This window comes from Tauraco erythrolophus, chromosome 25, assembly GCF_009769465.1.
Source record: "Tauraco erythrolophus isolate bTauEry1 chromosome 25, bTauEry1.pri, whole genome shotgun sequence".
NCBI lineage: Eukaryota > Metazoa > Chordata > Aves > Musophagiformes > Musophagidae > Tauraco > Tauraco erythrolophus.
In genome coordinates, this window is record NC_141489.1 from 3,440,987 (window position 1) to 3,463,287 (window position 22,301).

Genomic DNA, 22,301 nt, shown 5'->3' on the forward strand with positions numbered 1-22,301 from the left:
TCCTGGTATAACTTTAATGCTTGTACCATTATCTCAACTGTAAATTTCCCATAGCTTTTGCAGGAAGTCCGCAGGTTTTGTGCAAAGTTAAGTAAAACAAAAGTGAAAAGAATAAGAACCAATCCACACAGTTCCTACCTGCATATATTCTGCAAGTTCGAAGTAAGCTCTCCCAATTTGGCACAGCACCCAGCCAGTGTTGTAGTGGTGGGATGGTAAATGGCTTAAAATATTTATCGCTTCTTTGCAGTTGTACGAGCACAAGGCTAAATAACCTTTCCCCATGTCACGAAGAAGGCTCATCAAACCTTCTAGGAGAAAAATACAATAAATAAAAGCGGAAAAAGAGACAACTGAGGCTTATTTACTTGAAACCGCTAATTCCATAAGCTCTTCACTACGGCAGACACTGCTCCCAAATTCGCCTACAAAAATCTTTCAGGAGTTCCCAAACACAGGCTTGTACACTCTTAGCTTAGGTCTAATATTCTAAACATCAACCCTTCTAACAGAAGAAGAGAGTAACAACTTCTTAAGCCAGCAACAGAATACTCAGGAACAGAGAAACTCAAGCTCAGGGCAACTGGAGCTTTGCATTTCCAGCAGCTATTCAAACGTTTTGTTTAGGTCTGAACACAGTTTCCACATATCTGGTATCCATGGATACATCCTCTTGCTGCCTGGAAACATTACTGAGCCAAAAGAGGAATTCAGCAGTTTGTCTAGGATTTTCTGACAATCTGAATAAAGACTTGTTTTTAAACAAATGGGAAGCATGAGGGGAGAACAGACTACATAAACCCGATTTTGAGGGAAGATGACTGGGTTACTCATAGCTCCTTTGAATCCGTTTCGAAGGATCTTGCCTGAAAATATTCTAATCATTAATAAGGATCAGAGCTTGCAAGATACATCTGCTTCTAACTAGCCACTTGTAATCCTTCTTCGCATGTTCTTTGTAAATTCATCAGAATATATTGTATTCAATCAGTTTTTATAATGATAGAAAGGCGACAGCTGCAGGTTAACTGAAACAAGAACAAACCAAACACTGGAGCAACAGTTGTTTTTCTTCCATTCAAGCTTAAAACACAGATATACTAAGTTTTACTCTAGTACAGTCCAATAGTGTTCAAACAGACCTGCTGCTGCCTTCTGAAGCGTAAACGCCTGGATCTGTGGCACAACAGTGGAAATTTTCCCTTCTGAAATGATGGAAGAGTCCAGTTTGGTAATTTCCAAACTGTCATTCAAGTTTGGTTGAGTTATTCCTCCCTTATTCGTTTTACTTTTTGTTTTTCTGTTTGGAATCTTAGGTGGAAACTTCATTTTTAATTTTTTGCTATTTTCCTGCAAGTAAGAAGAGTTACACAGGAGTTACATATACAAAAGTCTTTTAAAATCACATAACTAAACTTGAAAGTGAATTGTGTAAAATTATATTTATGCCTCTTTGCAGCCTTAACAACGATGCCCAGCTGTTTGACTTTTAAACTGAAGTACACAGACACTAAGTAACTTCACTGAATGTTCAGTAGTTCATTTTTAAACAGCAAATGTTCACAACACCTAACTACAGTCCACCAGCATTTCTGCCTTGGCACTCCTCCATTTGAAGAGCAGAAACGCAGCATGAAAATAACTTTGGCAAAAAAAATATTATCTGCTCAAAATGAATCCTTCACATATATCTGAACAATTCAACCTCTATCAAACAGCTTGACATCTAGCAGCACTGCTGCATTTGTCAACCCAGTGTGCATCTCTGTTGCTGTTCATGATACTCTTCTTCCTACTATATAGTTGAGCACTCTGGAGAGCTTAAAAATAACATATTATGGCACTGCGACGTGTTTTGTACATCCCGACGTAGAATCAAGAATGGTTTGGGTTGGAAGGGACCTCAAAGATCATCTAGTTCCAACCCCCCTGCCATGGGCAGGGACACCTTCCACTACACCAGGTTGCCCAAAGCCTCATCCAACCTGGCCTTGAACACTGCCAGGGATGGGGCAGCCACAGCTTCTCTGGGCAACCTGTGCCAGTGCCTCACCACTGTCACAGCGAAAAATTTCTTCCTTATCTCTAATCTAAATCTGCCCTCTTTCAGTTTAAAGCCATTGCCCCGTGTCCTGTCACTACACACTCTTGTAAAAAGCCCCTCTCCAACTTTCCTGTAGGCCCCTTTTGAGTACGGGAGGCTGCAATAAGATCACCCCGGAGCCTTCTCTTCTCCAGGCTGAACAGCCCCAACTCTCTCAGCCTGTCTCCATAGCAGGAGATCAAGACCATCTTTGTGGCCCTCGGATCATCTTCGTGGCCCTCCTCTGGACCTGCTCCAGCAGCTCCATATGGAACCTGTTCTTAAGCTGCTAGAATTGCTACACAAATGGGGAAATTTAGTGCAGTGGTACTGGTCAGGAACACAGAGTTTGCAAGAGACACGATGTTTGTTACCTTCGTTGTAGAGCTATCACTAGTAAACAGGCGAGAACTTCTTCGAGGCAGTGCGTTCGGTGGAGCAGCAATTGTTGGGCTCAATACCTGAGGTGTTGTACTGAAAACAAACAGCACGTTAAAAACTACAGTTCTTCACTCCATTTCTCATAAAAACAGCTTTTATCTTTGTTTTAAACAAAAGTGCTCGAGTATTATAGCACAGATATTCCCATTCAAGGGATGAAAAAAAATAAATCTATTTGTTGCATGTTAGGAATGTGAGCTACTTTTTCATTTATTGATGAAACAGTCATCTAACTACAAAGGAGATTTAAACCAAACAGACCAACCACCATGCATGAGCTTCCTATTTATCCACTGAAGTTAGGTAAAATAAAAAATACACCTCTTCCTTATTCCAAAGAGGAATTCTGCAGAAACATCCGCACAGGTTGTGTGAATAAACTGCCAAATTCCTTCAAAAAAGGAGATGCAAGAGGTAATACACCAACATGATTTTTTTTTCTTCTCCTACCTCGTCTGTGGGCCAGAGCTCTGTGTTTGTGCAACAAGAATTGGAGTGACTTCCCGACTATTTCCGCTCTGTGAGAAGACAGATTTTGTTCCAGCTTGGCTTATCCTGCTGACAGTCTGCATAACACAAAGTTTCTACAGGTTTGTTATTACGTCACTAAGAAGTCTCAATCTCTGCTGTACCAAACCAAATCCATGCTGCCTATCAAACACTGCACGGAGGAGGATCATAGAGTCATAGAATGGTTAGGGTTGGAAGGGACCTCAAAGATCATCTAGTTCTAACTAGATGATCCAATAAATATGGATTCTTCCAACAAAAGGTTAGGGTTCCCTCCCACCCTAAGGAGCACCCATTAAAAGTGTTTCTCATTCTACCTGTTAAAAAGTCAATAACCTTGAGTTTACCAACTTTATGCACATTATTTGAAAGATAAAAAAATCTCCATCTAGTGGCAAGAAACTATATGCTGTTTGTGCAAGAATAAAAGGAAATTAAAAGATGTCATATTTAAAGTTCCTTCTCTACAGAAAGTTGTGCAAAAAAACAACCATTGAAATAAAGATTTTTGAACTATTGTATTACAACCACAGCCAGAAGCCGTGCACCACTAACACCTCACTGAGCTGCACGCCGTACAACATCCGAACCCGCCCTGGTTAGCATACCAGTTCATGGCATAAATCGGCATTTCGCCAATTAAATCATTCCTGCACAAGCCTTCGGAGCAGATACAGAAACAAACTGCTTCATCAAAAAGGGCCCTTCATTATCCAGCCCAGAAAGTTCATAGACAGACACCTACAGTCAAGTTAACACAGACCAGCAAGCTCCTGCACGTCAGCTTTGTGCACACGCACATTTTTGTGCCTTTTGTCTGCCACGGGTTACGAGCACGTAACATGACTTGGCACCAGAACGTTGTCACGTATCTTAACACATCTGCAGCGAGCTACAATGTGCACTTTGATGTCTACCCTGGCACTGCTGAGGTGTGGGAACTTAGAGCTGTGATAACTGGACTGTGAATTGGAGACCTAAGGAACAGGTTCAGATGGAAATTCCTTGTCTGATGTGGAGACATCTTATAAAGGATTCGGAACAGGTCCTCCCCTCCCTGCCTTTTACAGACAGCTTCAACTCCATCCTTCTGCCCACTCCAGGGACACTAACATTCGAGTCAGTGACAGCTGTTTGGAAGAGATGTTCTTTAAGACACCAGAAACCAGCAAGCGGGATCAATGACAGCACAAGCAACAGCAGTTTATGGGTTATGAGACTGATACTGGTTTGTCCTTCCCCTCCCAGTCTCTTTGTCATCAGAGGACAGCCGGCTACCCAGCAAGCAGGCTTGCCCACTCAGATAGGAAGCCTTTGGATCGATCCGTGTTTCATTCACTTACGTAAGCGTTTCCTAGGAAACTGCCTCCAGTAAGTCATGCACGTTCTAGCCACAGCTACACCAAACCTTTTCCAAGTCGGTAATTTGACGAGTAGAAGTGAAACTGGCCAAGTAATTATTTGCACTGGGCAAAGCACACATCAAAATTCTAAGCTGCTTATTAAAACATATTAAGTAATTGGTGTTTAGGTAGCAGCACGGATGCATCTGGGCAGAAAGCATATGTGTGCTTCAGCAAAATTTACACCTTGGTGCTGTTGTGGCATACCCAGCGAAGCAACAAAGCAGCAGCAACTGTGACTCGATTTCCCCAAAGCTTTTCATCTATCACGTCCTACACGTGATATTAAATGCAGATAAGCACTACACCGAAGAGCTGTACTTTGCTAACTATTTCAATTTTTTCACAACACTTTACCTTCCTACATATGTATAATCTACCTCAAACCAGTGTTTCCAACTGCACCATGGGAAACTGTTTGGTCCTGAGCAGCTACAGGATGGGAAGTGGATCAGCCATATGAAGCATATGTCCAGCAGCCTGTTTTAGCACAGTCCAGCCCCAACAGAACAAAGGCAAAAAAACCAAACCAGAGCTAAGAGAACTGATAGTGTCGTATTGACGAGCTGGCAACAGGCAGGATACCATAATGGCTTGTGCAAAGAGATTCCAGAGCTCCCAGTCACAGGCTTCAGAAGACCATCCAGAGGGGAAAAAAAAAGTTACCCGCTTGCTGGCTTTTATTCTTTTAATTATTGGGCCAATGAGAGAAGACAAATGCAGTTTTTAACAGATCCCAAGCTTCATCTGCAGAGCAGCACAGTAAGCTGAGCACCAACTGAAGTTCCTCATTTGATGCTTTGGACAAACCAACTTCTACTTTTGGAAGAATTCAACACTATTACTTGCCCTGAGCTTTACTTGGCCACCTATAAACCACCAGCATCCCTCACACAACTTCCAGATTTACTACGAATACAGGCAAAAATCCTCAGGTTTTTTGTTTTTAGAAAGGAACAAATGGTTCTTCAACTGTCATCAACATTCCACCTCTCATTTATCACTATGGCAACTATGGCAGTTTCTTATAGAGTAAAAAACACACAATTTTTAGTTTCTTCCACACAAGACGTAGCTGAGTGAACAGCACTGTTCTATCAGCCAGCCCCCCCCAGACCACCAGCAGTATTTTGATTACTCTGATCTGTAAGCTAGGATTCAAGAACTGCTTGCAAGAAAGCAGTGGCTTCAGCTCACATGCCTGTGCATTTCACATGGGGAAAGAAGGGCTTGTTTTAACTAGAAATAAAAGACTATTATCATTATAAAAGCTGAGAAAAAAAATAAATCTGTTTTGCTAGCCAAAGGAAGCAACACAATAAGCTGAAAATATTTACAACGTAGAGGTCTTACTCCAGATATAGTGTATTTTTTTTCTGGCTGCCTTATTTTGCTTAGCTCAAAAGCAGACTTTCAAAATAAAAACAACTTTTGAGGCTTTAGAAATAGTTGTTTCAAGGTTAACTCCAATAGTTGTTTCAAGACTACTCTACAATGAATTTTATTTTAACTAACATTTCAGAGAAGTCTAGGAAGTTTTGTTAAGGAAATACCTGACCAGTTGTAGTCAAACGAAACTGCTCTTCTCTCCCCAACCTCACTAGCCTATAAATACACCTAAGCTGGTGAACAATATTTTATTTTGTTACATTAAATATTTTTTAGTAAGAGCAGATTTATTTAAAAAAACCCCCACATTTTGTAGACAAATTAGACATAAATTTAATTCCCACTTAATTCATCCAAACCATTTCTACAACTACTGGAGGCTGCAATCAATTCCACTGAGACAAATTGTTTCTCAAAACAAGTTTTGTTAACAGTAGATAAGTTGGGTTCTCCTCACCACCAGCACAGTTCAGTTCACGTGCAGTGTTTTTTATCTGCATTATGGATTCTTTAAAGTGCACTGCAACATCAAATTCTTAGAACAGCAATCACATTCTAGGACGCAAGATACCTTCTTTGAAGGTGCTCCTGTGGATGGCACATCGATTACGGAAGAAGAGTTTGTGTAGTTTTGTAAATACGATCCATCTCCAGGGCTTGGGGTTTCTAGTGGCAAAATTCCAAAGCTGAGAACAAAACGAAGAGGAAAGGTCAAAGTCTGAATATTAGACCACGAGAGGTGGCGTGATTCTGTGTTTTAAAACAGAGACCCAGATGATCAACTTTATTTCAGAACTACTTCATTGATGTTAACCCTCTAATATCTTACCATCCTCATCTATAGAAGACACTTTAATAGAACATATTCCTATTCCTGAAATTGAAAAATACAGAACTTTCTTTGCCTGCCTGCAGAACTAATAGACACAGACCAGCCAGGTATTAATGGATTGTAACGTAGCGCTGTTTAAATAACACAGTGTACAGGACAGAGCATATATTTACGTGCTCTTTAGAAAAGAGCTGTTCTTCAAGGAATGTCCTTAAGAGTTTATTTCAGAGCAGAAACATATTCCTATAAAGCTTTTTCAGTGTGGACATGGCAATAAGCAACATACTGAACCAAGAGCTCCCCCTCTTCTAATCAAAAATACCAAACTAATAAAAAATAAAAATAGTTGTGGCTTAGTAAATAAATACTAAACTGCTTGTTTAAACACCAGAAGAGATGAACACCGGGACCAAGAGCAGTTACTGAAGTAGTTTAGCTTTTGCTCCTGCAGCATTATTTGTAATACACTATAATTCCAGTTCAAGCATGCTGTTTCAAATCACAAACATGATCAACAGCACAGCTGTAGGCAGCAACTGTCTATCTCCAGGACTTACCTTGGAGTTAGTGGGCTCAAAGCCGTAGGGCCTCCCAGTAAACTCCGCCCAGTTTTTGGTTTATTTTGAGCCTGTTTAGACAATATGGCAGTTCCTGACCCAAGAGGGACAGCATCTGGGGAAATCACAGCTGAGTCAATGTAAGACATCGAAGAATCTGTGTTCAAGGAGGAGTATTTTGAATTGGAGGATTCTAGGTTGATTCTGTTCAACTCCTGAAAAATGGAAGGCAGCTGTTAAGATACCCAGGCAGCGTAGTTTCTAATTAGTATTATTCAGTTCAGCTGGAAAGACTGCTTTAAATACAATTTATCTGAGCAAAACTCACAATTGTGTCTTGCGGCGTTTCCATAAGGACAGTCTCCGGCTGTCTGTGGGATATGTTGTGATTAGACACCACTGTTGTGCAAGTGTTGGGCAGGCAGCTGCTGAAGTTCTGTAAAGATGTTAACTTAAATGTTTGGTCAGGGTCTGGTTTTTCACCTGTAAGATTAGAAGAAGGTTTGAGTAAAGTTATTCCTGAGTCTATACGCTGAATATGCAGGCAGAAACAAGGAGGACGGGGGACAAAGTACTTTAGAAGGGTTTGTGTTCTTATTTCATTGTTTTAAAACCCCTGACACTCAATCAGAAGTCTGCTTCCACTACAAAACCCTGGGCTAGCAGTTTTGATGAAAAATACACTTGCTTTTTTAAGTAATTGTCAGAAGTGTAGTTTTTAAGGGTCTACTAAGTGTAGGTTGGAAGACGTGGTATTGTAAAATCCAAAATGTAGAAGTAGTAAAAACAGAAGACGACAAGACAAAAGCTCTAAACACTGGCCCAGTATTTTAAATGCATTATTGCTCCAAAAACCACTCTCAAAGAATTCTGCTGGCATTTTCCTTCTTAGTTCCGGGCAAGAAGCAATTTACGCCTTGCCACACAGTGATGGCAAATCAGAAAAGTTGATGTAAGCAGAAAGGTAGAAAACATCTTCACTAGTAGAACAGTTCTGCGGACTTACCTATTTCACAGAGCGACTCGAAAGGGGACCAGAGGAAAGGATTTAAACTAAGGCTCTTTTGGTAACATTCCGATCCTTTGGCAAGCCGGTCTGTCTTGCTGCAAAAAGAATGTAACAGTTTATAGGGAAACTTAAGAACAGCACTTTTGTTCATGACAGCTTTCCAGGAGGAGTCAAAAACCAAAAACATGTTGACAGTCACAGCAACGTTCCTCATTTTTTCAAGCCACAGGGTAATATCGAATCCTTTTGAAGTTATTTGACATATTTAGACACAGAAGAAAGTTACTTACACACAGTCCTCAAAAAAAGTTATATAGGCACTAGTATAGCTTGAGAATTTTTGTTTTAGAAAGATGCTGTTCTGTGCAACAGCTTTTTTCTTGTGTTTTTTTTTTTTTTTTTGCAAACAGCAACTTGATTGCTAGCCTTCCAGCCACTTTAAATAGCTATGGATAGTATTTTTGCATATAAATTAGGGGCTAAACTGAACACCTAAGTATCTGGCTACAAAGACAAGCTTCTTCTAAAATTTTTTTTTTTTTTTTTTTTTTTGAGAACAAGCATATAGGGAAGAATGCAAAAACTCCACTATTCCGATTCAATCTGTCCACATTTACTGAAACCTTTCTTGCATCTAAGCAAAAGCAAAACACCTAAATTTGTAAAATTATTCTGACTGGCAGCCCTCAAAATTTTCATTTGAAGATTACAGCTGCACATCTGTCAAATAGATACAGAAAAACCAAAACAGCAACACTGAGAAACAGGCTTTAAGAGTTTCTGTTAAGGAAGAGTACAGAACAAACCTGAAGGTATTAAAAAAATAAATTATGTTTAATAACCTGAAAAAGAGGAAACTGTTTTCAGTCACTCAGAAGCTCTGGGTGAAAGACAAACCATTCTTGCATTCACAGACTGGATGGCTTCCACGACTATCTACCTGCATCTATCACACTCCAAAATTGCACAGGCCATATAACCCAGAGACAGGTGTACCATGTGGTGAGTAAAAATTACACTAAAATTGGGTTTGGTCAAATAAAAAAAACCCCAAACTTTATTAGACAAAATAAAAAAAGCAACATTACCAGTAGACATGTCCCAGTAAGGAGAGCGTAAAGCACGCAGAGTCACCAAACTCCATAACAATGTCATCATGGCTTTTCTGTTTGTTCAACACTCCACCAGATAAGATCTGCTCTCCTTCTGCAAGCCTTTTTAAAAAACAAGAGGTTTAAAGGGGTTACAAGGCTCACAGTACTGGTAGTCCAGTGTTTTCACCCTGCTGCAAACAAAAACAGAAATCCACTGTCAGTGTTCACAAGTTTCAAACCACATACAAACTAGTTCCCGCAAACGAACTTTAAAGAAACGATGGGCTCCTCCAGCAACACGGAGGAACGCAGCACTGTGAGGCTGAACATCTCTACTGGGGGTAAGAAAAACAAACCCAACCCGAGGCACCTCAAAACCAGAGACACATAATACAACACGACTTTTCCAGAAGGGCCTAATCTTAGGCAGAATACTAAATGGAGGACAAGAAAGTCTTCTAGATACTTCATTTCTGACAGTATTTCACTTAGAAATGAGCTAAGACAGCACTTAGTTTAGCTTTGTTTCCCAACTAAGAAATACAAACGGTAAGGAAAGCTGGAGAGGGACTTTTGACAAGGGCATGTAGTGATAGGACAAGGGGTAATGGCTTTAAACTGAAAGAGGGAAGATTTAGATTACATATAAGGAAGAAATTCTTCCCTCTGAGGGTGGTGAGGCACTGGACCAGGTTGCCCAGAGAAGCTGCGGCTGCTCCATCCCTGGAAGTGTTCAAGGCCAGGTTGGATGAGGCTTTGGGCAACCTGGTGTAGTGGAAGGTGTCCCTGCCCATGGCAGGGGGGTTGGAACTGGATGATCTTTGAGGTCCCTTCCAACCCAAACCATTCTGTGATTCTCTAAGGCTCCATGCACGCCATTAAGATTCAATATTGGGATATGGCACAGACTTTGGATTTTAACACCTTGCTTTCTTGCAAGAGAGGCTCAAAAGGGAAACAAAAGCTGGGTCTGCATCTACCACACCTGCAGTGAGCAGTACCACTCACATGGAACCAGCCACTCCCTATCAGGCTTGAAAATTACTTTATATTAAATTAAATTTACTTCTGGGGATGGGAGGCATGCTTCTGGCATTTGATACTGACATCTGCACAAACAAATCACCTCTTCTTGCCTTCACTTGAAATTACAGTTGTGAGTAGACACTTCTATCAGTACAGACCATTCCCACAAGAACATAAGGTACAACTGTACAAACGAGCTCACATAATAACACCAATGACAGCTAAATTCTACAAATTCTAAAGACTATGTTTAAGAACTCCCCCCTATCTAACTGAAAATCCCTTCAGAAGCTGATGTATTATATGTACACATTAGACTTTGTAAAAGCAAGGGAGGGAACAATCAGCCTCAAGTTTATTCCACTGGGACTCTTCCAAGTAGAGCATTAACATGGTTTCCCTTTCAACAGAAGATGCAGAGAAACCTGTATCCTAATAGCTCCAAAAGAGTTAAAAGAGCATCAAAAGAAACACAAGTCAAGACATCCTCACTACTCTCAAGATGCCAAAGGACTTGCCTACTACAGAGAGTATCAAAGACTAAGGAGCATCCTCTGCTTCCTCTGGAGAGACCTCCATTTTGGTTACAAGACGTGAGCAGGATCACGAATCCTGCAAAACAATCCCATCACAATGAGTGAAACTCCAAATATCACGTTACCTATTCTGAAGAAATTAAACTTTTTTTTCGGTCATTGAAAGAGGGTCACTCAAAAAAAAACAAACCAAAGAAGCCACAACACATAACCACAAGCTGTTTTAGAGAGAGACTTTTAAGGTTCTGTAAAGAACCCCCACAGTATTTAAAGTTTTTTGAATGAAAGTTTTTTGCCTTCCTTGGTGCCTCATCCTCTCCATTCCGCACCTCAGCCAGATGTTTTTTCCTACCCTTGAACTGAAAAGTCTACATAGAAGTGAAATACTGTCACTAACAAACGCTCACTGCATTAGGGCCTGTAGCCTGAGCAATTTCATTACACGTTTTTGCTGTTGGACTGCGGAAAACCAGGAAGATCCCTTGGCACTACTATGTCCCTGTTGAGGTTAATTTTGATGTCAAATACAGCATTCTTGGATGTGGACTTAAAGTGGGTTTGTTGCACGTTTTTAAAAAGACATTTTTGTCTGTCATGTTTTTCCCCACTCAATCATCAGCAGTAACTGGGTAAGAGGAGCAAGCTCACTGTTTGAGGGAAGGGACCTATCCCTCAAATTCATACAGGAAACAAGTAAGCAAGCATCAGAGAAACACAAACCCAAACCAAACACCTCCCAGAATGGTCTCCTTGCCTCATCTCAGCAATCAATGTCTTCTCCCCCTACACAGTTTGACAACTCCTTGGAAAGTTATTCAATACCTTTTAGGGGTTTCTGCAATATGGGCTAACGTTCGTTAGGTCCTTATCTGTGAGCAAAATGAACTGAACTTTTAATAATCTTTAGAGCTGAAGGACCAATTAATTACTAGTTTGTGCAATATGACAGCTTTCAAAGAGAAATTCAAACAAAAAAAAAAGCATTTGTAACCCTGGATAGAACATAAAGGATTTACTTACTTGCTGAGGTCAACACAACATTTTGCAAGCAGGTATTTACACTGCGGGGTAGTGCAGCTGTGTCCCTTCAGGAGCCTGTACGCTTTGTAGGCCTTTCCTGAGCGGTAGTAACACGTTGCCAGTAAAAACAGTGCTTCTTCTGAATGTACTAAAAATAATAATTAAAAAAAAAAATCATCAGTTGGTTGTTTACTGTTTTGATGCAAGGAATTCAGGGGCAGGGAGTAAAAGCCAGCTGGGAACAAGACACGCGAAAACAAGTATTGATATTACAGAAACTCATTGCTGAATGAAGTGCATTTCTTTATTTGTCAGCATGTAACAAACTTCCTTCCCTATGCCATCTTCTTGTATAGACTGACCAGCTCTTAACACCTACAGCTGTAGGAGAACTTTGACCCTTCTGGCTACTCAATCTAAATAAGCGATCAGCCAGCTTGCTGAAAGAGCAGCAGGTCAATCAAAGCAGTCATTCCTAGAACAGAGCGACTTTAACAACTCCCTGGCCACACCAAGACTTGGCTCAGAGTATTATCCCACCTGCTAGCCCCACTTTGCACTAGCTTAAGCAGTGCAGAAACACACAACACACTGTTGGGAAGCACAAGAACTTGTAGAAGGAAGATTTATTTCAGACTAAGTAGCCCAATTAACAGTTTTAATCCTAATTTCAAGTAGCCCTTTCCTGTTTGCAATTTTACTTCTGTTCTTTTTCTAAAGCACTTGATGCTGTATCTTCACATGACTTAGTGAAGCAGATTTTCCCTCTTAATGACTATTAAAGTCAGCCAATTACCAGTCACCTCTACCCCAACATTAAGGCTTGTCTTTTTTGCAGCCTACCCTCACTATTTCATTGGGAACAGGGCTTAACACTGCCATTCAGACGCTTTATTTATTTTATGTTAGGAGGCAGCGACAGGGACACGTTCTACAAGTTCTCTTCCCAATGTGAGTCCTCACAAGTTTCTAAAGTTAAATGAAGTAGTCAAGCTTCAGGAAAAGCCATCTCTATCTAAATAGAAAACGAGAGTAATCAAGACAGAAACATTTCTCTGTGGCAGAAACTGGAAGTATTTAGATTTTATGTCTGCTTCAACACTTCTTCCATTGCAGAAATGAATTACGTACTGCACTGAGAACGTTCAATTCTAAGAGCTTGACTTTGCATCCAGATTTAAGATTGGGATCAGACTCAGCCAATTTTACTTGTGGTTACAGCACAAAGGACAGAGAGCTAATCCCTGATGCAACTTGCAAACCTTACTGTAAAATCATCAGCTGAAACTCTAAAGGCCAGAGAACTCACTGTTGTGAGGCAATGGTGAGCAGCACCATGCTGCGATGTTAACCTGAGCTTTAAGCTACGACTGTGTGAAATATCTGTACGACTTCATTTTAACTCTGTTTTCTGGGTTTTAGCAAAGAGAGATATCCAGATACGCCCACAGATTACTTACAGCCGTGGTGTCTCACCCTATTCTTTGTCCTACTTCAAACGTTACATTCCAATCACCCTTATGCAATGCTATGTTTTAAATCAAAGGCTGTCTATAAAGGCAAGCAACCTAAATCTCCAAACAATTAAGAAACCTACATTACTTTACACTCTTCAGAATGCACTGCCACACAAACAGAATTCAACAATAAAAGAAACAATTCTGATGTTTGCTCATCTACCCACATGGAACTCTTCAGAAAAATCAGTGTGAGCATTGTACAAAAACCTCTTTGGGCAACCTGCTCAAACGCTTTGCCACATGAAAACTGACTATTTTAAGTTTGTGTCATCAGTCAGACAGTGACAATGCAAGCAGAAGACCCAAAGAGAGGATATTTTATTAGCCTTATCCTAAAAACACCAGAAGACGATTTTGAAAATTAAAGTGAAATCAATTCTTTTATCCACCACTTGAACACGCTTCAAGAGCTCTGGGAAACTACCAAGCCACTGATGTCCTCGCAAGGACAGTAACTGCAGGTGGACTTCAAAGAAGTTCTTCTCAGGATAAAATCACTCCTGCCAACATGGAGTGACTGCATTCAAGTTCCGCAGCTTCTACTCTGCAGTATAACTACTTATTTTAACCAGAAGCCAGATGTTTTGTTAGCAGTTAATTGCTTGAATCAAGTGGAAGCATGCCTGCTGTTCTCTCTCAGCACCGCTGGTCACCAAAAAAAGCTGTTTGAAGTACTCTGGCAGAGTGTTATTCTGCAAAGATAAGCGTCAGTATCGAGTCAGATATTTTTCTCTTGGCTGCTGCAAAAAGTGGATTCTCTTCGTTTCTACATCCTTGGCAATTATCTTCAATCTAGCATTTCCCTGCGTCTCACGGAGTGCTGCGTTCAGAGGAGGTACGTCATCCCTAGACCACTATTTTCTTAATGCACACATGGATTATAAGATTCCATAATATTTTACACAACACTTCTCATTTAGGCACCGCATGGAAGACATCAGATTTCATGGGTAACTTTGACATGAGGAAAATAAAAGTCTTTCTTTTTCAAAAATTAGGTTTGTGCTTCCATTGTTAAGAAGTGCATTGTGGGCCTATCAAGCAAAACATAGATATCAAAACATTTCACTACAAAACATGGAGCATGAAACAGGTCATACAGTTTAATTCACATTGTAAGCTCAAGTCATTTAGCATGAGAAATTATATTTTAGCTGAAGAGTTGGGTTGTTTTCTTTTCATGTTAGTGATTAGGGCACAATACCTTTCGAAATAGAGAAGGAAAGTTCAACACCAGTACCAAGGAGAAAGAAGTAAGGAAGAACAAAAAGCTTATCTGAGGTCACAGAGGAAAAGTTAGGGAAGAAGGAGGACAAGAACACAAGAAGAAAGCAGTCTTTGAAGGACCCAGGAAAAGTTCAGATTTGCATTACTGCTGCCTGCTCAGCATCCAAGGCATCCTGGATCTGACAGCCTTGCAATGAAGTAACAATTAACAGGAATTCAACAGGAGATACCTGATCCATATGTTCCCATTTTCACTGTCTCTCATCAGCACAAGATTACCTCTTTCAGCTAACACACCAATCAACATATCTGAACAGAATTATGAGCAAAACCAGCTTTCAGTATCAAGGCAATTCGTAGAATTTGTGGACTGCATCTATCCTCAAGTGCCCTTGGAAGACATGCAACGTTTAAGGTTATTAAAAAAATCTCTCCTCTATTTGATACAACAGATCACTGTAAACGTTGTACTTAAACACACATCTCAGCTTAATTTTTTTAAAGAGGTTTTACCATAAAACAACATTGCTGCTGTTACGTGATTTGATTTTCCAACCTAATTGCGAGGCATTCTTCCACTTTCCCCAAGCAGAAAGTTAAACTTCGTTATCACAACAGCAGGAGTAAAACAAAGCAGGAACAGAGACTCAAAAAATCCTACATCAAAACAGAAAAAAGCATCAACTTGATATTTGTAAAGTACATACCTTCTGCATATAATCTTTCTGCAAGGAACACTGCATCGCGGTAAGCGTAGTGGTTTAGTGCTTGCCATATAGCAGCCTGCAAGACACGAAAATATCTAAATTTAGAAAGAAGCTTTAAAAATGCAAAACTCATTAGCTCTTACTGTCAAAACGCAAAGTTCAATGTTATTTTCGTGGAGTCATAACAAGAATGGAGAAGGATAAACACGAAGGTCAAGTTTTAGTTGTTTCAACTATTAGTAAGGAGACTTAAAAAAAACCCAAACAACTTGGCACTGAAATCATGAACCAATCTAAGAATGTGGGTGGTAACTAGTGAGCAACAACCACCTCCAAACCTCAGCTACCACGCACTGAAACAACAGTGGGTACTTCCACTCCTTACAGAGTCTTAGCCTGCTGCATATCTGAGCACGAATTATCGCTAACTCCCACCAAACAATAACACCTTAGGTACAGGTAGGAAGGAAAACCACCCCTCAGCTGGTTACCAGAGTATTCCATTTTGCTCTTAGCTGTGCCCAAGGAGGGGCAGGGAGGTGGGAAAAAACTGGGTGCCCAACACATTTTGATGGTATTGTGCATGCACCCATTTAAACTCTCTCCTCCGGAGACATGCCAAACCAAAGCCCAGCAGGACTAGAAACCACGTCGGTGTCTGAGGCTGTCCATGTAGGACAGCTGTTGGTGAAGTCTTTGGGTACAGAGCATTTTCATGGAGGCATTTTCCTTGAAGGGCTGTCAGCGGCCCCTTCAGAACCAAGACGGACGCGATGCACTGCTTTTTGTGGCAGTGTTTTGTTTGGGTCTTTGCTCAGCCACCACTGCCACTAATTACGACTGTGAGGTATCGCACAAGAATGAACGCAACGCAAACGAGACAGACAAATTGAAGCACACAACACACACAAAGGCAACCTACTTCTGCACTGTGCTCCTATACCCATAGGTGGTCAAAACCAGCTACCTGCTTAAGGGTACCATCTTCTTTTTTCACAAACACCACGCTCCAGAGTTTGGGACTGTCCATATTTGCGCAGACTCAAACGAGGGCACTACTCCAGCGAAACACAAATTAAACGTACATGCAGGTGTACAAACTGCGTACACCATCACAGCAGCTGTCCCTTATTTGCACTGCTGTCACCATCGGCTGCACCACAAGAGCTGTCCAGCTAAAGAATCGAGTTGGGGTACGCGGCCTTCCCAACAAACACTACTCTGGCAGTTTGCTCCGGATCAGATTAAAAGTCTTCAGTTATCTGTCAAAGAGGGATGGGAAAAATAATTCCTTTTTAAGATCTATTCAGCCTTTCCTCCCCACCTCTTACAAGCGGTGGCGAGCATGCTTATCAGGGTTTGTGTTGGGAGGTTGGTGGGGCTGTATTGGGACCGTGGCTCCTTCCCATCTGGAGTCTTGCTCAACTTCCAAAGCAGTTTCCCACAAGCAGCCAACAGCCACTTTGCAGTAGTTTTGTTATTACTCATCCCAACACGACCTGAACTTATCAACTGAAGGCGCTGTGGTCTTTCTCCAACATTCATCAGCAACCGAAGACAAACAGAATTAGCTTCTGATACCTATCAGACACTCCAAAAGGAAAAGAAATCTTCCAGAGCTAAAGAAATAGCCTTGTAATGCTATTCCCAGTAGGAAAGGCGAGCGCCAATTTCATCTAAAAAAGAAGTCAAACATCACACAGAGTTACATGTTCCATATGCTACTTCTTCCAACACAAACTTGACAAACTCAGGGTGTGAAAAACGCACGAGTTCTCTTCACGGGAAGCCTACACTGTCTTCATGAACAGTACACACCACAGCTTCCAATTACTATATGGAATTTTATACACAAAAATCTCTACAGACATACTATTTTCTTCTACCAGTAGGTCTCAACAACACACTTCAAAAGTCAACAGGTACTTTCAAGCTTGTGTGAAAGTATTTAAAAATGACTTCCCTAAGTTTGATTATCATATTACAAACATCTAATTATTATTTCTCTCTGGCTGTATTCCACACTTCAGATAATTTCGGCCGCAGAGTCCGCCTGAAGTGATTTACTCCCTTGTACCTCGCAAGGCTCCAAGGCTGCACGCTGTTCTGTGCACCACGGACAGCATGGTACAAAGAGTACGAGATGGAAGGAAAATGTTGGATATTTCAGGCTATAGCCAAGTTCCAGCATCCCAAGGTCTCCTTTTGCTCTCGCCCTCAGAAGCTGCTCTTCCTTTACCAAGTGACACTTTGACGAATCTATCCAAGTCGTGCTGGTTTTAGGTCAAAAATACGGTCTCTACAGGGATGTAAGTCAGCACGCTTACGAAACGAAGGTGTGCGGGTGGTGGTGGTGAAATCCATGTCATTTGACTTCTCAAACAAGAGCGAGTTGCCAGAAACAACCTTGCCAAAGGCTGAAAGGGGACACGAGCAATTCTGGGCTACGCCACAGCCACGTTACAGAAGTTACTCCACGTACTGGCTCACATAACAATCGTGGCTGAGCAGGGACCCAGTGAAAGCAAAAAGTCAGCGGGTACAATCCCTGTTATGTAATAATTGTCATTTTGCAACCCCAAAGGTGCAACTTGGACTCATGCTGTCAAGAGAGGAACACTGAAGCCTGGATCCTTGCACACACTGTCCTTAGATATGTGAAAGGAAGGTGGTGGGGAACCATCAACACCTGTGCACTAACAGTTTCCTACAAGAATCAATGTCTAACCTACAACTGTGTCTCAAACTACAAAAAAAAAAAGATTTCTTGAGCACCTTTCAGGAAGCAAATTTTGGACAGGAACATCAATCCCTTACAGAGTAGTGATTTAGTTTGTTCCAGCAGAAGCTCAATGCATCTACCCAGCACTAGTGGAACACGGCAACTGCTAAGCCACACCAGAAAGGTGGTCTGAAGCAAAACACTTTGGGGGCATCTGTCCAATAAAATCTATTTAATCCCAAGAGACTTCAGAGTAGGGCAACACAGTAGAACCACAAATACAATCCAAACTCAGTCTTGGTTCCCTCCCTATGGTAGTTATCAAATTTTACATAGAACCTGTCAACTGAGACCCAAAGAAGAAGCCTCCTCAGGGGTGTGCAAAGCAGCTGAGATACTTAGGTTGCAATCTGTTCTCAGGGCTCCAAACAAACAAGGACAGAAGGGAAGCTTGAAGTGTTTCAAAGTTTTATTCAGATAAATCCCCAGGTCCTAGTCAGTCATTTTAAATATGTGTTAATTTTCAAACGCAAAGTGAATAGGGAATTCCAAAACTACCATACCAGCCACCGCTCTGCAGCAAAGCATGCTCAGAGCAGAGAGCAAGAAAATATAAGCAGATTGAGACAGGTACATTTTCTGTCCAGAAAATCCTGTACGTATTCCAAGCATTGCTTCATATCTAAGCCCAAGAGCTCTTAAAAGATAGGTGTTCTCTTCTGACAGTTATATAGCCTTGGAAATTATTTTCAAAGCTTTACAGGCTACTGATGTGCTAAGCAGTTTCTATCAGGATTTAAGACTTTTCCAGGGTGGGCAGAGGGGAGGAGAGTTTTCTGTGACAAGCTGTGATACATTTACTAGTTATGCAAACTCTGCCTATTAAACAATCAGACACTGCTATTGCATTTTCTCAGCCATGACAGTAGCCTTGAAGTTCAAGCTCCATTCAAGAGGGTCACAGCAGATGATCACCTCGAACAGCTAAATTCCAAGGAAAGGCTTCTTTTTGTTTCCAAGATGTTTTTCAGAAATCTTTGGAAGGCATCCAGCCTGCTTCTCCACACTCGGGATACAAGGCTTTATGTTTGAGCTGAAGAGTTTTAAATTGACCACATCAGGAAGTACAGTAGAGGTCTGTCTGTTGTCTATGTAAACTCTGGCACTTTTGTTCATCTTAAGGGATTTAAAAAGTTAGTAAAAAAACTGTTCATCCAGCGAACGGGATGCCCTTTGAGATTTAATGTAATGTAATTAAAACCCAACATTTATAAGGCAACGCACACACACAGATCCCGTTATTTATCTATCATGCTTTGCATATCACAACTGTAAAGATGACAGTTTTTCCTGGAATGCTAAGCCCTGTCAGACATCCGAAAGGCTGGGAGAGAACAGACAGGAAAAAATCTTTGCAATGACAAAAATAAGAAGTAGTGTCACCTTTTCCAATCATGTCTTAAAAAAAAAAAAACCCACCAAAACTCAAAACAAACCAGTCCAATCTCTACACCACTGCTCACAGCCACGGCACAAAGAGGACAACAGCTACAGATCCAGGCAGAACTCAAAACGTTGACCTCATTTTGGATGGTGCACTGGTGGCTTCCTTACCATTATAAGCAAAAATCCGACCAAGGCCACAACAAATAACAGATCCTAAACTTAGCAGTGTTGCTGTAAGCAAGGCATAGCAGCAAAGCTAACAGCAGTAGAACCACTGATAAAGGAATTATTTGGCATTTGAAAGCAGGCAGGATCTAAATAGATAGAGTAAACGTAGCAAAGCCTCATCAAAACATCCAAGCTGGTAAGAGCGTAAGAACGGAGAATGATATTAGAGAAGTCTTCAGCTTTCTGAAAAACGAAAACAAGATTGCACATTTCTATCAGGGAACTCTCAGAACAGCAGATATTTTTCCACTTGGTTAGTCTAATTAGCATAGTACTGGAAACATTAATATTGTTTCCTGTCATTCACTCTGCAATGCATCCTTGCTTCCTTTTCTATTGTAATCCATGCGTTCCTAGAATACCCAACTGGTACAGAACACCAACTCCAAGGGTAACACCAGTGGTGCAAGTACGCCCACCACAGAAGAGGGGCCCGGTGGCTCAAAGCACTTCCAGCACCACACTGACCATTGCTCTCAGAGTGGATGAGCAGAACAGCAGCATCAAGGGCAAAAACCCCCGGTCTACCAGAGCGCCATCACGGTCACCATCTTGCACAGACATGGTCAAGACAGCAGGGTGGTCTTCCACAGGAGAAGCCATTCTTCTGCTCCCACTTTTTCATTAAAAGGAGAGAAGAGAGCCAAAAAGCAAGAATTTTCACTGTGCTCATTACAGAACACAATCATGTACTACCAAGACACTTACAGCAAGAGGTTCCTAGTGCAACTAGAAAAAACCCTACCCTAAAAAAAAAAAGGGTAAAAAGCTAAAAATCAAGAAAGGGAAGACTGATTAATGAAGATGACAGAATAGTTAGAGTAACGAGCATACAAGAAAGGCAGGAAAAAGCAGCAACTCTTAACTCCGTGAATCACATCTTTCGGATGGGAAGCCTGAGAATAAGAGCAGGAAGCCCACCAGGGTAACTGCAGTGAGATTAAAACATGGTAGAAACCCGAAATTTACATCCTCTTCTCTCCTAGGTCTCCCATCAATCCGAAGGTACTAACTTCTCGGGAAGAAGGAACGTCCTTCACCTGCAGGACACGTACGGAGCCGAGCACGCTGTGAGCATTTAAAATTGAAACAGCAGCGACTGCAGAAAGGTAAGCGAGATGGGGAGAGGTATCAACAGGTCTCCCAGGGGACTACGGTGGGGGGCGAAAGGGCCTTTTCTGGAAGCCGACTGAGCTGCTGTGCCCCGGGAGCCCGAGAGCTCCCGTGGGGCGGCCGGTCGCCCCCGGGCGGGGGCCCGAAAGGGCGCGGGCAGCTCGCCCCGGGGGCGCAGGGGATGGGCAGGGGGAGCACGAAGGAGTGAGGAAGCCCAGCACCGCCACGGGCTGCCAGCCGGCAGGGCGGAGGAGCCCGGCCTGGCGGCGGAGAGCGGCCGCAGCGCCTCGCGGGCTGGGCCCGCTCCAACCGGCGGAGGGGGCGCCCGGAGCCCGCAGCCCCCCCGGGAGCGGCCCGAGCGGAGCGGGGCCCCCCACTACAGGAGAGGGCCCGGCGGCGCGGAGGCCTCCCCCGGGGAGCCGGCGGCGCGGCGGGTCCGACCCCCCCCACCGGGCCAGCCGGGCCGGGCCGGGCCTTGGGGCCTGAGCGCGGCGGCGAGCCGAGCCCGTGCCGCCCGGGGGTCGGTACCTGGACGGGTTCCTGCAGCACCGTCATCCTGCTCTCCCCGGCCTCCGCCTCCTCCTCCTCGCCGAGCCCGGAGCGGGGCGGCCCCGGCCCCGCCTCAGTGCGTGTCCCGGCGGCGGCGCGGCCCGGCCCGGCCCGTGCTCATTTAAACTCCCAGCGACCGTTACCGGGGCAGGCGGCGGGGAGGGAAGGAACGAGGCCGGCCAGGCGCCGAGTCCGCCCGAAGCTGGAGGCGGAAACACCCGAACCGCCTGCCGGAAATACCCGAAGCCAGAGGCGGAAAGAGCCGAACGTCGACGGAAAACAGCGGGGAGAGCCTCGATCGTCAGCCGAGCGGAAGCGCCTGGGCGGGCGGAGCCGCCCGAGCGCGGCCGGAGATACCCGAGCGGCGGGGCGGGGGGGAGCGCGCCCGACGGCGGCGGCGGGGCGTGGGAGGGCAGCGGGCAGCTCGGGGCCGGCCAGCCCTCGGTGTCCGTGAGCACCGGCACGGCGGCCGCGGCTGCGTGCTGCCCGCACGGGCCGGCTGAGGCGGGGAATACGGAGCCGCGCGGTTCTGTCCCGCACAGCGGCGCGGGCAGCGGCTGCCGTCGGGCACCCGGCGTCAGTGAGCCCCGCCGCGGGGCCGGGGGTACCGCCCTCGGAGCACCTTTGCGCGGTAGAAACTCGCGTTTTGTACCAAAAACCGCCGCTCCGGGGTGTCCTGGCTGCGGTGGCACCCCTGGCGGTGCTGGGCAGCGGGCTCCCTCCCGCCATACCCTGCTGCGTGCTGTGCCATCCCAGCCCGTGGCGCTGGGCTTTGGCTGGTGATTCCCAGTCTGCTCCCAGTGCAGGGGCTCAGCACGGCGCAGGTCCTGTCCTTGGCACTGAGAGGCATCCCTGAGGCTGTGTGCTGCTGGCGCTCCTCAGGCGGCTG

The 22,301-nt window shown here is 43.5% G+C and overlaps 1 protein-coding gene across 10 annotated transcripts in view; it reads right to left on the minus strand.

Moving 5' to 3' along the window:
* The window catches only part of CDC27 (cell division cycle 27), a 34,768-nt gene extending 13,344 nt beyond the window's left edge, over nucleotides 1-21,424 (minus strand). For 3 of the 10 annotated variants that reach the window (XM_086626483.1, XM_086626479.1, XM_086626485.1), the window contains exons 1-12: nucleotides 21,392-21,424; nucleotides 15,355-15,430; nucleotides 11,901-12,048; nucleotides 9,313-9,438; nucleotides 8,222-8,319; nucleotides 7,544-7,698; nucleotides 7,216-7,430; nucleotides 6,398-6,512; nucleotides 2,975-3,090; nucleotides 2,458-2,557; nucleotides 1,143-1,350; nucleotides 139-308 (exon numbers count right to left, since the gene is read on the minus strand). In XM_086626483.1, coding sequence (XP_086482609.1) covers nucleotides 139-308; nucleotides 1,143-1,350; nucleotides 2,458-2,557; nucleotides 2,975-3,090; nucleotides 6,398-6,512; nucleotides 7,216-7,430; nucleotides 7,544-7,698; nucleotides 8,222-8,319; nucleotides 9,313-9,438; nucleotides 11,901-12,048; nucleotides 15,355-15,430; nucleotides 21,392-21,418 — 1,554 coding nt within the window. In that variant the 5' untranslated portion in view covers nucleotides 21,419-21,424. Of the gene's footprint in view, nucleotides 1-138; nucleotides 312-1,142; nucleotides 1,351-2,457; nucleotides 2,558-2,974; nucleotides 3,109-6,397; nucleotides 6,513-7,215; nucleotides 7,431-7,543; nucleotides 7,699-8,221; nucleotides 8,320-9,312; nucleotides 9,439-11,900; nucleotides 12,049-15,354; nucleotides 15,431-21,391 lie in introns of all 10 variants that reach the window. The other 7 variants (XM_086626482.1, XM_086626478.1, XM_086626484.1 and 4 more) reach the window with 3 other exon arrangements.
* Nucleotides 21,425-22,301: the final 877 nt, after the last annotated feature.